Here is a 12,755-nt window from a genome sequence, read left to right as displayed (position 1 = left end):
AAAAATGATTGATTCGTACGTCCGAATTTGATTTGTGTTCGGTTTTGCAGTCGTGTTTCTGGTTCGTATATGTGTGGTCGGTTTCGGTGCTTGTATTCGTGTTCAGTAAAAGCTGTGTGTGTTTGTGTTACAGTGCTGGGAATCGTTTTTGGTTTAGTGTTGGTAAACGGTTGTAGTTTCAAATGTACTTACGGCTCTCAAGCATAACAACATTTTCGGGTATAGAAAACAGCGACTTACCTGCAAGTAAGAAGTAAGAAAATATATAGTTAATGATCTGTGCAACAGTCGCCAGCGGCACACAAAAATATTTAACAATTCGAACAGTGAGTGAGTAGTACAAGAATTCAATTTGAATAATTCCATCTGTGTTGAACAGTGTTTAGTGACAAATGTTGACTCGGGGGAAAATGTGAACTGGGAATTGTACAACACTGGAGGCAGGCAGTCAGCTGTCAGTTGACAGTTGACAGTTGACAGTTGTCAACGACTATGATGTCATCACTTTTTTCTGCCAACTCATGACTACCGAAATTTTACTTGTCGATGTATGCGTGTCCCCTTTGCACCCTTTCCACTTGCTTACCGTTCGAGTGGTAACCGCAGCCATTATAGGCCTGGTTCATCGGGTGCCGCTTGCGGTAGGCAAACGGCCCCATGTAGCCCCCGCCGCCACCGCCCATCAAGGGGCTGTGGGTCTGCACGTAGTTGAAGTTGCCCTTGTTGCCGCCGAACTTGCGCGGCTGCGGCCCAAAAGCGCCATGGACCAGCTGCGCGTGTTGCGGCTGCTGCAGCGGCGGAGACTGCGGCTCCGGCAGCGGCGCAGACTGATGCGGCAGCGGCGGAGACCGCTGCAGCGGCGGAGACTGCGGCTGCGACAGCGGCGAAGACTCCTGCGGCGGCAGCGGCGGAGACTGCTGCGGCGGCGGAGTTTTCTGCAGCGGCGGAGTTTGCTGCGGCGGCCGAGCGGACTTCCACAGGAAGGCAGTGGCATTGGCGTTCAGGTTATTCATGACTCCCGACACAAAAAACGCAAGCCGAACGAAAGAAAATAACGTAAAGAACGAAAAGACCGCAAAATCGGCGATCGAAAATAAAAACTTTACAAAAAAGTATCAACCGAAAAAAAAAAGCAGCAAAAAAGTTTCACACAATCTCAACACAAATTTTTTCGTTACGGGTTTTTGTTGGTTTTTTCGATTTTGTTTGGTTTTTTTTTTATTTCTTTCGTTTTTTTTCCGAGTTTTTTGTTTTAATCCGTTCACCTCGACGATTTGGAGTCTAATGATTTCGGAGCTCGTATTTCCTTGACTAGAAAACCAATCCGGCCTACTATGTGTTTTATCAAATTTAGAAACTGTTCTATGTGTTCTGCCCCCCCTCCCGACAAAAGCAATCGTGAAGTAAATATCGATATGCAGCCTGGGACAGTAATACTCGCATTCGATAGAAAGCGAAGAAGAAGTTGCCGGGTCGGAGGGGTGGTAACTCTTTTCGTCGCAAAGCGAAGGAGGTTGTTGTGAATAATGGAAATTCGTGAAAATTGATGGCCATCGCAGGAATATCAAGGAGGCATTGCCGTTTGCTGTCACAAAGAGTTAATTTGGAGTGTTGTTGGTGGAAGGGGCAAATTCCTTAAAGCTGTTTTCCCCATTTGCAGTTCTTAAACAAAAGACACTTTGTCGCCGCGGCACAGTTGCCGGGCGAGAAAGAAATATGGCACATGACAAAGCAAAAAAGTTGCTGTTGCCAAAAAGCCGTAGCGTGGCCATCCCCACACCCCGCTCGGTTGCAAACGCAGCCCCTCGTTCCTCTGTCCCGCTGCCTTGGAAGAGTGCGCACCCAGAATGACTCGACAAGGAATGCATTTGTGTCTGCCTCGGCTTTTGTCGGTGTGCATGTGTGCGTGTACGTGTGAGTGGCAGTGTGTGAGTGCGGAACGTGGCCATTGTGGCAAGTGCCAGGGAATGCCATACGAATGAGAAGTCCATTTGGTGGATGCGGCAAGCTGTGGATGAGTGCGAGACCGGGACGAATACTTTTGGTGCAACAGCAACCCAAACAAAGGCGGCGGACAAAACTTTAACCGCAAAAGTTTTTATTTACTGGCTGTAGGGATTTTCCTCTCGGAGAATCCGCAGCAGGTGAAGCAACTTCTTGCTCGGTGCGTGGCCAGAAAAACATCAAAGTTGCATTAAGTGGCAGCCTGGAAGGCACATTAGGCAAAACACGAAAAAGACAACAAAAAACCCTTTCATTGTGTGTATGCCAGCCAAATGAAATGCTTTAAATGTACCTACAACTGACAGCTACCTAGAGAAAGCTGTCATTTTGATGGAAGCATTTATTGAAATAATTTAACCATTTGGTGCCCTCCTACATATGTATATGTATGTATGTATGCTTCGAGTCCATCACTCTCGAGAGGTGGAAAGCGCTCGTGTAGAATCGCAAAATGGATTGCCTAATGAGAGCAGAAGTGCATTTCATTAGCCGAGTCTAAGCGCAGGGACCGAGCTTCGCTCTTAGCCCCACTTGACCCAATTCCCCGTCCTCTTGGCCCTGGGGTTAGAGTGCGTTAATTGCTGGCACTGCCAAAGCTTCGAATGGGTTGACAGAAAGACGCGACTGACTCGGGCTCAAGGCTCAAGTGTTTTGGGCACTAACAGATTTACTGAATTATGCAACTGTCTGGTGGAAGGACGGGAATGGGAATTGGAGCCTTTCGACCATAGATCTCTTACAAGCCATTAGGTATGCATGGGCCGGCCATCTATTTCTGTTGCAGATCCCATCAGCATCCGAGCCGCATTTGTGCTGCTCAATCATTGAATTCCTTTCGATTGCCAAGAATAGAACACAACAATGGGCCCACATTTGACAATGCAATGGCACAGTGGACACAAACACACAGAACAGGCATTTTTAATGAAGTGTATCTAATATAGAAATTAATTAAACCCAGCAACAGCAAACGACAGCAGTTCGGGACAGGCCAAAACAGAGCAGACACTTCTGGTGGCCATATGCGAGTAGAGTAGACTCTGGGTGTGGATTGCAAGACATTTGCCAGGGTCACCATCAGCATCAGCATCAGCCTCAGCAACAGCACCACCAGGGAGGGATCTGCCGTGGCGGTGGCGGTTGGGGGATTTCCCCCATCGTTGCCTTCACAGGTGACAGCACAAGTTCAACGCGTTGAGGAAAAACAGCAACTCAGCTGGTTGCCACTTGCCCCCATTCATTTGCTCCTTCGTTCATTCATTCATTATGCTTATTAGGTTTTGCTGTCAGCGGGTGTCGGAAGACCCAGAGGGAACAAGAGAAGAGGCGAGGGGAGAGCTTTGTGTATTGTTATTCTGGCATATTTATGGCATACCATACCCATACCTACATACCACATACAGATAAAGACACAAAGCAGACAAAATCATCAGAGGCTGCGTTTAAAATTAATTACATTAAAATTTCGTCCACATTCTCGGGGCTATCTCGAGGCTATCCCCACGGTGTCTGTGTCGTATATCATAGATTCTACATATTAATTACTGAATGCAAATCATAGAAATCCGCCTAGAACGACACCGTTTCGCATCTCTACTTCCTCCTGCGAGTACGAATATGTGTACTGGCCGAGGCTCAACAATTTCCGCAAAGAAAATTTCACTTTTCTGCCTGACATGTGACGACTATGGACATAAATGGGGGACGCGGAAAGGAGATGCGGGTGCTTCACCTCCAAAGACAGCGCCAAAAGTGTGTGAAAGTTGCCCGAGAGTTTGTCGTGCAATTAGAGCAACATGCGACTGCGACTGCCACGACGACGACGTCCAAAAGTGGACGACGACAGCTCTGGGAAACTGGCGATTTGGCTGGGAAATGCGTTTTCCGCTGGCGATGGCACAACTTGAAAATCAAGTTTTACAATCTTGTTGCTGATGCTTCTGCTGTTGCTGGAGGGGAGTACAATGTCCATGGCCAGGCTAGGCCAGGAAATGGTACAGCAACAATCAGGCGGCCAAAGGCGGTTTCCACCAACTCAACGTGTTTTTCGCTGCCTTTTCTACTATTCGGTTTCTCTTCCTTTCTGACGATGATGCTGGTGCTGGTGCTGATGCTGATGCAAGCAAATCGAACGAAATCGAAATCAATTTCGGAATGTGCGTGGTGGCCATGGAGCCATTGAACCGCGCTCATCAGGAGCCATTGGCCATTGGCCATTGGCCATCGTCGCTATCATATCGTATCGGATCGTCGTGGAGCATAGCGCGTTATGTAAGCATCGGAAAACCCGTCGAGGCACATCTAGTGCGACGTTTATTTGTTTGTTTTCCATTGAAGCAGCGCCAATACGAATGCTACACATACGTATAGACGAGTGCGTGAGTGGGGAAACATTGTTGCGGCGAAAGTTTTCCTCTGGCTCTGGCTTCAAACTGCAGTTGCGCGTGCCACCAGACACTGGGGAGGACATGGTGCCTGACCATCGTATTTGATAGCTCTTGGCCAACATGAGCCATCAAAACTGGAGCACAATTGCCAACCGCCGCATGTTGCTTTGGCTGTGGCTGTGGCAGTGCCACTGGCACTGGGATTCGAAGGAAGAATGTGGCCAACAGGAAGTAAAGCAGTAATGCGGTGTAGCGAAATGGCAAAATTGGCGAAATGGGAAATGGAAAATGGAATATTGCGAGCACAAGTGGATGGAGAGATGGAAATTCGATTTAACCACAACTCCTTGAAAGCGCATTCAAAACTGATGAAATGAACCTCTTCCACTCCGCCGAACAAAGAACAAGGAAAGCCATTGGTAGTCGGGCAGTCGGAAGATATAACGATCCTAAGTATGACTGGACTATTCCAAGAATGCGACGACTAATTGAGTTCCCATGCCTTTGGTAAATGGGTGCTATTTCAAATGTACAAATCCGCAGATAATCTAATAATCTAATAAGCCGCGAACATAAATCTGCACATAAATATTCGGGCCGTCATCTTTCTGTCAGCGGAAATGAATGCATTAATTGTCGAGCACCGGGCCAGAATGTGAAATATGCCTCAGAGAGACATATGTTTACATATGTACATATATACTCGTGGATAGACATATTTACGTGACAGATTTCAACGCCACGGCCAATGAAATTGCACAGAAAAGATCTCTCTGCAGCGTTGAAATATCGTAAACAAATTCAGATTCGGATTGGGATTCTGATTCAGAATCCGATTCGGCTATATACAGATACAGATGCGGAGATGAAGGTGCATTTATAGAACACTAAGCATAGATCATTGCGATTTAAGTGCCCGAATATTTGCCAGCAGCCTCAAGCCAAAAGTAAACAAATAAACCAGAGAGAAAGAGGGACAGAGAGACACAATTGAGAAGCAGCGAGCAACCATATGCATATTTTTGCCAATTTTATTCGCCAAACAATTCCATTCTAAAGAATTTCATTGAAAACAGCCACACGCAATCAAAAAGGAGAAAGATAGAATATCGTGTGCTATATGTGGGGAAAATGGAAAATGTATACAGTTTGGACTCCGGAGAGAAGCGGAGAGAGTCCGACACCTCAATTATCAGTTTTCATTAATTGCATTTCGCATCGAGTGTTGCTCCCCAATTTGTTCGCTCTGTTGTCTGGCTCTGTGTGGGGGATGATGGCCATTTTCCGGCCATCCGGTTTTCAAGTGCGAGGCAAGGTCAATGCCAGCCAATGGGGGATCGGATCGGATCGGATCGGATTGGGAAGTGTAATGCCATTTGAGGATCGGAGTCGTTGTATAATCGTTTGCCGGTGGGTGCTGTAATTGTGGCAGTGGGACCGTGACCGCTCTCACAGGAGTATTTGCTTATGGGGCTTATGTAAGTCGCAAAATGCCCAACGCTTGCTTGATTATAGGTAAGCCTAAGGCGTGTCTAAGCGTTTCTTTCCACAACGAATCGAATCGGAGCATAGACCGATACAGTCAACAGCACAGCAAATATTCATTCCATTTCTAATTCCATTCTATACTCCAAACGTGAAGGTGAATGCCATAGGAGGACTGGTAAATGGAAATGGTAAAATATATTGGAAAGGTACTTGTCTAGAGGATTGTGTGACATGATCTCCATTGCAGAAGCAATCTCTGTGGCTGCTGCTCCTTGTGGGCACAACAACTGGACTGCTGGACGTGGAGGCTGGAAGCCACCGTAGTCGCACTCGCATTCAACGGCGAGATGAAGGTGGTGTAGACCCCCCAATCGACGTGGAGACAATCCCGAAACCTAATGTTATTAAGCACTCGGGGGAACTGTGTGCGCCAGAAGTTACCAAGGACGAGCTGATGGAGGTAACCATTTTGGGAGCCACCAAGGTGATCCTCAAGCAGGTGGAAAAGCACAGCCTAGATCAGCCGATGAGCACGGATGTGGTGACCTCCATCAGTGAATTGGTGATGAAGGAGCTCTTGGCCGGTGGTGCCATCCAGAACATTATTGACAAGCTGCACGTATGGTGTACCGTCAACAGGCCACCATTTGCTCCGCAACCCACGGAGGATCCAACGACACCAGACCCGGAAGCCCCGTATGTCCCTCCTACTGAACCTGAACCGGAGCCTGAACCTGAGCCTGAACCTGAGCCAGAGCCTGAGCCAGAACCTGAGCCAGAACCTGAGCCAGAACCTGAGCCAGAACCTGAGCCAGAACCTGAGCCAGAACCTGAGCCAGAACCTGAGCCAGAACCTGAGCCTGAACCGGAGCCTGAACCGGAGCCTGAACCTGAACCAACAGGCGCAAATTCGGACTACGACCTCTCTGGGAGTAAGTCTTGCCAGGGAGAGGCTTGCGAGGTAGACTCTCCAGCGTCAACCGCGAATTGGCATGACATCAGCTGGCTGTGCCTGATCGAAAATGGGAAGGTCAAGTGCTATTCGTACCACTACGATGCCAATAAGGAGATATCTGTGGAGGAAGTGGAGTCTTACGATGTGAATGGCCGGACGCTCGCCAGATATCGGTCGCGTCGAGCCAAAAGTTACAGGTCGCGCGCCCGCCTTCACAGGAGGTCAAAGCACAAGAACCGGAAGCTGAAGCACGGCTTGCGCCGGAACAAGGCCAGGCTCGGCAAGCGTCGGGCCAAGCCCGGCCACCGTCGGTCCAAGCACGGCAAACGCCGGACCAAGACCAGCAACGGTCGGAAAAAGCCCAAGACAGCCAAAGTAGCAGCCGAATCTCAAGTGCTGCATTCAATAAAGTAATCCTGATGTGAGCGGGGCTTTGTGGGCCTTCTCTCCACAGGTCAATCAGCAAATTGAAAACTGTGCTAGCATTGGGGGATCGCTGATATAGCCACAGAATGCTCCTCGATAGGACCGTATATTAAAATCGGCAACAAATGAGAACCTATGGCAGAGAAGCAGGAGAGGTGGCGAGATGGTGGGTTTGGGTGTCGGTAAGGGTCTGGGTATGGGTGGGGGTGGGGGTGTTGGGGCAGAGCCGTGACAAGTAGAGCAAAAATATTTCATAAACATTCCATTCCGAGAACGACGCAATTAAATGTCAAAGCGCAGCGAAGCCATTTTGGTATTTGATTGCCCCAAAGGCGGATCTCGATGCGGCCGGGAACAGGACAGCAATAAATTGCGGCAGCCCGTTGGGGGTTTTGCAAGAGCAACAGCACCGCACCTGCCACCCGTGCGCTCTGCCTAAGCAAACAGGACACAGCGACACGCAGCGAGATACACTCCCAGCAGAAGTTGACACAAGTTTGACAATTTACGAGCGTAGAGTAAATACTAAACACAGGATAAACACCCCGCGGAGCTGGCTTCCATGTGGACGTGGAGCTCCTGCATTTGCGCGGGGCTAATCACGGGATACGCCGAGGGCTGTGCTGCGCTCTGCCAATTGCTTTTGGGTCTGACTAATTACGACAACCCCCTGGAAAATATTCCCAGCATAATTTCAACGCCTGGCATAAAATAAATCACGCATACGCCGTGCTGTACCTGGCGCAGATCAGGCGCCCGATTGGCCAGAGCCGGGATGCGCACCAGATGGAGGACAGAAGGACATTGATTTATGTTCGCTCAGATATTTCCGTCCAATTTTGAAGTTACTTTTATTATGACAAACGCAGCCTCTGATGGCTTCCCTGCTCGCTTGCGTCCTTCCACCTTTCTGTTTTCATTATTCATGATTTTTGCTGCCAACTGTGAACAGCCAACAGTCCTGGTAGCTCATCCTGGCGTTTTCCTCAACATTTGGCAGCATCGACGGAGGAATTGATAAATGGCCCGCTATTAAATGAACACTTAATGGTGCATAACGTGTGATATACTGTCGGCAGGCAGGCAGAGGCAGTCTGTCTGGCAAGGAATCGAATGAGCTAAGAAATGAGTCAATTAAGAGCCAGCTGGTTGGGCTCTAGATTCGGCTTTCGTTTCAGCTCCAGCCGTGTACCGGAAAACCCCAATCGCATTTCCCTACATCGCTTAAGTCGATGCCAAAGGCTCATCGCAAATTTTCTCTCGCTTAAAATCTCATTATTTTAAGTAAAAGAATGTAAGGCAACAAAATGTGAACTTCCGCAGGGTGCGTGGAAAACAAAGAACAAAAATTATTACCACTTTTGTTGGCCTGCTGCAAATTGAATTGATTTTAATCTCCAACTCCATCTCCATGCGCACACATGCCGAGGGGGAACACGAACGGGGCCCCCAATGAAATTTGCATTCGAAATCGCTTTTCAAAAAACTTGCACAGGAACCTTCCAGTCTCAGTCCAGGGCCTCGCCTTCCTTTTGCGAGGAAGTGAATGTGCTGCGAATTTAATTCGAGACCCAATAAAAAAAGTTGGAGGGAAAGGAAAAATTCGCATACACTCGGCCAACTTTGGTGCGTGTGCGAGGGATGATAAGACTCAGCAGCAGCAGCAGCAGCAGAAGGAGCAGCAGCAGAGGCTGACGGCACAGATACAGATACGGAGCTGGAGACAAGTGCCCCAGCGGCAGGGCAGGGCGGGGCTGGGCTGGGCCGTGTGTCTACCCACAATCTGCCTGGTCGCAAATAAACTCGAAAGACATATGAAAATCAGTTTTTGAATATTGGCGAAGGGCAAACACGAAGGCTGGAGGAACGTTCTGTTGCGTGCGAGTATCCTGCTGGAGCAGCACTTTGCCCTGGCACACAGCCAGGGGATGGTATGTCATGCCCGGGGATGGAGCCCAAGCCCAGGCCCCATCCCACCCCCTCGGGCATAGCATTAGGCCAGATATATATGTATGTTGTACGTTGTATGTAAATGCGGCCCAGAGGTTGTTCTGGCATACTATCTGCCCTTCGGCGTCGGCGGCCAGCATCAGGAGCAAATGTAGCAAGAGAAATTTAGATTTTTGGGTCATTACTTGCCAAAGGATATGCTGAAACAGAGCCAGAACTGCACGCATACGTAAAGCAGTAATCCAATGGAATATCCTGCAGTCCCTGGCCCTCTGTTTTCGAGAATCGACGGATAGTCCAAGTCTCTAATGGCCAGCAATCACATTACTGATGCCGATCCATTCATGAGGCCAACTGCCACTTGCAGCACAATTACCGCATCATCAACACCACAAATGCCAGCCAAATGCCCAGACTTTGGTGAGAAAATCATCACAGCCTCTGGCTGCAGAAACAGTCAATCCACAAAGCACAAGAACAGGCAAAATATGTACGAGTACCGAACAGAGATGCCAAATGCATGCACTCATAATGAATGCAAATTGCGGGCTCACAAACGAGGAAAGACCCACAAATCCACATGGAGAAAATTAGTGTGGAAATGCAGAAAGGAAGGAATGACAAGGTAGGAGGATTTGCCCATGAAAAGGAGGTTACATTCATCATTGATATAAACATACATATCTGTGTTAATTATGATCATGTGCTGTCGTTTCTGGGGCTCTTGGAGTATTGAGTAGCCTTTCAACCAATGAAAGGGCAAATCTTCAAGCATTAAATAAAATCAATCGCTAAAAGGCTTTCAGACCAATTGAATCAAATGCTCAAAGCATTTGTATTAAATTCAGCAAAAAACATTCAATTCCTAAAACACTTTATTGATTTAAGTGCTCGAATTTTGTTGCCTAACTTCAAATGAAATTCAATTCACTGGAACCGCCGAGTAGTTTGGTGGTAAACAAGTTCTTCCGCGATTCGCAGAGCAGCTCCTGCCATCAATTAAAAAACCTTTTTGCCAAAATTAGCGCACTCAATTAATTTGAAAATGGTTCTCCAGAGCTGCGCTTCAGCTCGGTCCTTGCCAGCGTCCCTCCAACTCCCAGCTGGTTGCTGGCACGCCCACACAAGCAACCTTTTTGGGCAACCCCGAACACAGAAACACAAATACAAATACAAACACAAGCACACGTAGTACACCTTGACAGTGAGTGAAATTTCAATTAATCAAGAGGTGGAAAGGAAAGGAGAGGATCCCTCTGGTCGGGAACGGGTTAACCCTTCTCTGCGCAGAGCCACTAGATTCGACCCAGAAAGCGATAGAGTTCCCACAAGAGGAGGGAAAGGGGTCACGAAATTTCCCCACCAGAGAATCGAGGGAGAAAGAAAGAGAGGTAGAGCTGGCACACCTTTCCCTTTCGCTTGCTGCTGCTAGTGCAGGTGGCGATTAGTCATTATTTATTTTAAAATCAATTAGTTTGCCTGACATGAGAGGGCAGAGGTGGGAGAGGAGAACTGAACTGAGCGGGAGAGGACCATAAAAGTTCACGTCTCATTGGCAGGGAAAAACATTTTTGCACACAACTTTTGGCTTTCGGGCTTTGTGCTGAGTAATTGGGGAAATATTCGGCATAGGTTCTACCCTCTCCGAGGGCACTATGATTATTTCAAAGCACACCCTGCACAGAAAATAGAGAATCCATTAATATATGAATCTGCGAGGGTATCTAACGGCTCGGCAGGTTTCTTTGCTTTTGGCTTGATTGCCAAACGGATTTCACAAGCACTTTCGACCATTTCCATAGGCTGGCCATAACAATAAAGTCGTGAAAATGCACTTACATGTCCAAGGACTAGCCATCAATTAGTATGCCAAGGGCAGACCTCACCATAAAGGATATGATTGCCATTGTTTCGGTAAAAATTTGGAAAATCAATTAACTTTTGAAAGTTGTTGCAGGGGAGGACTTTGCCAATGATTCACTATTTGAACGACGAATGAGGAAATGAATTCTGCATAGCTGATGGGCAATGAGGGCATCATCTTCTCGTTCATCGCCCGGCTGCCAAAAATGCAAAGCCAACAAGAGCAAAAGTCAGAGCGAGCGAAATGAGCAGAAATGTAAAGCAGGAAATTAAATTTACAAGAAATTGCACATCCATCTGCGAGAGCAGCCCAAGCTGAATGTTATTAGAAAGGATTCGTCTCGGAGGATGTTAAGACGAGCTGTCGACATCTGGGATTAGTTCGACCAGCCTTACTTACGGCTTACGGAAGACGATGGCCAGTCCATTGCTGGACCAAGAGAAACAGAAACTGAAGCAGAGATTGCATTTATTTTATGAATGTTAAATGACTCAGAAATGAATAAGAAGACCAATTATTCATGCTGCCTTGGAAGGACCACAATAAAGCGAAACCATTAAAGAGCAACTACTGCCAGAGGATTGCCAGAGAATATTCCCTGAACGTGTGGCACACTATGCACTTCTCCCTGCGGTCTCTGGCTTATGTGAGCTGAGCAAACGGCTCGGATTTCCTTTGCCCCAATAAGCTGGTCAATCTCTTTAAGCCCTTCAAGTGTTTGCCACACACAACAATGTTCCTGGCGAACAATTAAAGCTCACACACAAGTGACATGTGACTCTCCCTGCTGGCTGGAGAGCTCCTGGAATGTTGTCCTTTTTGTGACGTAATTGCTGGCAGGCGGTGGCAGGCAGCAGGCAGCAGGCAGCAGGCAGTACGGGAGACAGGCAGCGGCACAACGAAGCTTATGAAATTAATCAAACAATGTGACTGGCTGGATGGATGGGCGGTGGGGCAAAGGACTCATGTGGCAGCAGAACATGCATAAATCAGAGAGTTTTCCCAGGGAAATAGTTTTGTTCAAACAACGTCCCCAGAGATTCGGATCAAGTTGGGGCTGTGCCTGTCGTCGGGGACTGGAGCCAAAAAGTCAAATGCTTTCAACGTCAGCAACTGTCGTCCTCGAGAGAGACGGTGGAGCAGGAGCAGCAGGAGGAGCAGCAGGAGGAGGCGGAGTATGGGGCGGGTTGCGTGCCGCACAATTCCCATTCATCAGAGCCCCTTAGCCCGATTGCAGTGCAATATAATAACGCTCTAATTTGCATGCAGCAGCTGCAAGCTGCACAGATGCTGCATAGCCACCAGCCAACAGTCACCAGTCGCCACTCGGAGGCACCAAGGATCAAGAGAAAAATTTATTTAAACGCATGCCACATGTGCCACGCCCCCTGTCCTTTGGAACACACCATGTCACCATGTGGGGGGCACCCGATGAAGCTTGGCCTCTGTCTCCGAGCAAATAATATATTTTAATGAAATTTCATTTAGAACCAAAGTTATTCTGTCCCCAAACCCCCTACCACAGTCGGCGGTTGTGGCGACTGTCCAAGGCTGCCACCGTCAGAAGCACATTTCCCACTACGAGCACCAGCCAGGAAAAGGCAAAAGTTTAATTGAATAAGTTCCCTTTCTCTCCTGCAAAGGAGATGCGGTTGATATCTTCTCGCTGTCTGCAATTAAT

The 12,755-nt window shown here is 48.0% G+C and overlaps 2 protein-coding genes across 20 annotated transcripts in view; one reads left to right on the top strand and one right to left on the bottom strand.

Moving 5' to 3' along the window:
- LOC108159163 (heterogeneous nuclear ribonucleoprotein L) overlaps window positions 1-12,755 on the bottom strand; it is a 98,662-nt gene that overhangs the window by 19,747 nt on the left and 66,160 nt on the right. For 10 of the 19 annotated variants that reach the window (XM_017292170.2, XM_017292171.2, XM_017292173.2 and 7 more), the window contains one exon: window positions 193-240. The exons of 7 other annotated variants lie outside the window; for them this stretch is intronic. In XM_017292170.2, the coding sequence (XP_017147659.1) occupies window positions 193-240 (48 nt within the window). Of the gene's footprint in view, window positions 1-192; window positions 241-586; window positions 1,263-12,755 lie in introns of those variants that run through there. 2 more of the 19 variants (XM_017292184.2, XM_017292185.2) reach the window with 2 other exon arrangements.
- Window positions 5,992-7,308, top strand: LOC108159164 (pinin). The gene is made up of 2 exons (XM_017292189.2): window positions 5,992-6,067; window positions 6,127-7,308. The coding sequence occupies exons 1-2, from the start codon at window positions 6,059-6,061 to the stop codon at window positions 7,246-7,248; spliced, it is 1,131 nt and encodes a 376-aa protein (XP_017147678.1). The 5' UTR covers window positions 5,992-6,058; the 3' UTR covers window positions 7,249-7,308.

Source organism: Drosophila miranda, chromosome 3, assembly GCF_003369915.1.
Source record: "Drosophila miranda strain MSH22 chromosome 3, D.miranda_PacBio2.1, whole genome shotgun sequence".
Lineage (NCBI taxonomy): Eukaryota > Metazoa > Arthropoda > Insecta > Diptera > Drosophilidae > Drosophila > Drosophila miranda.
The sequence above is the reverse complement of the archived record's forward strand: the minus strand, read 5'-3'. Positions and strand labels throughout refer to the sequence as shown.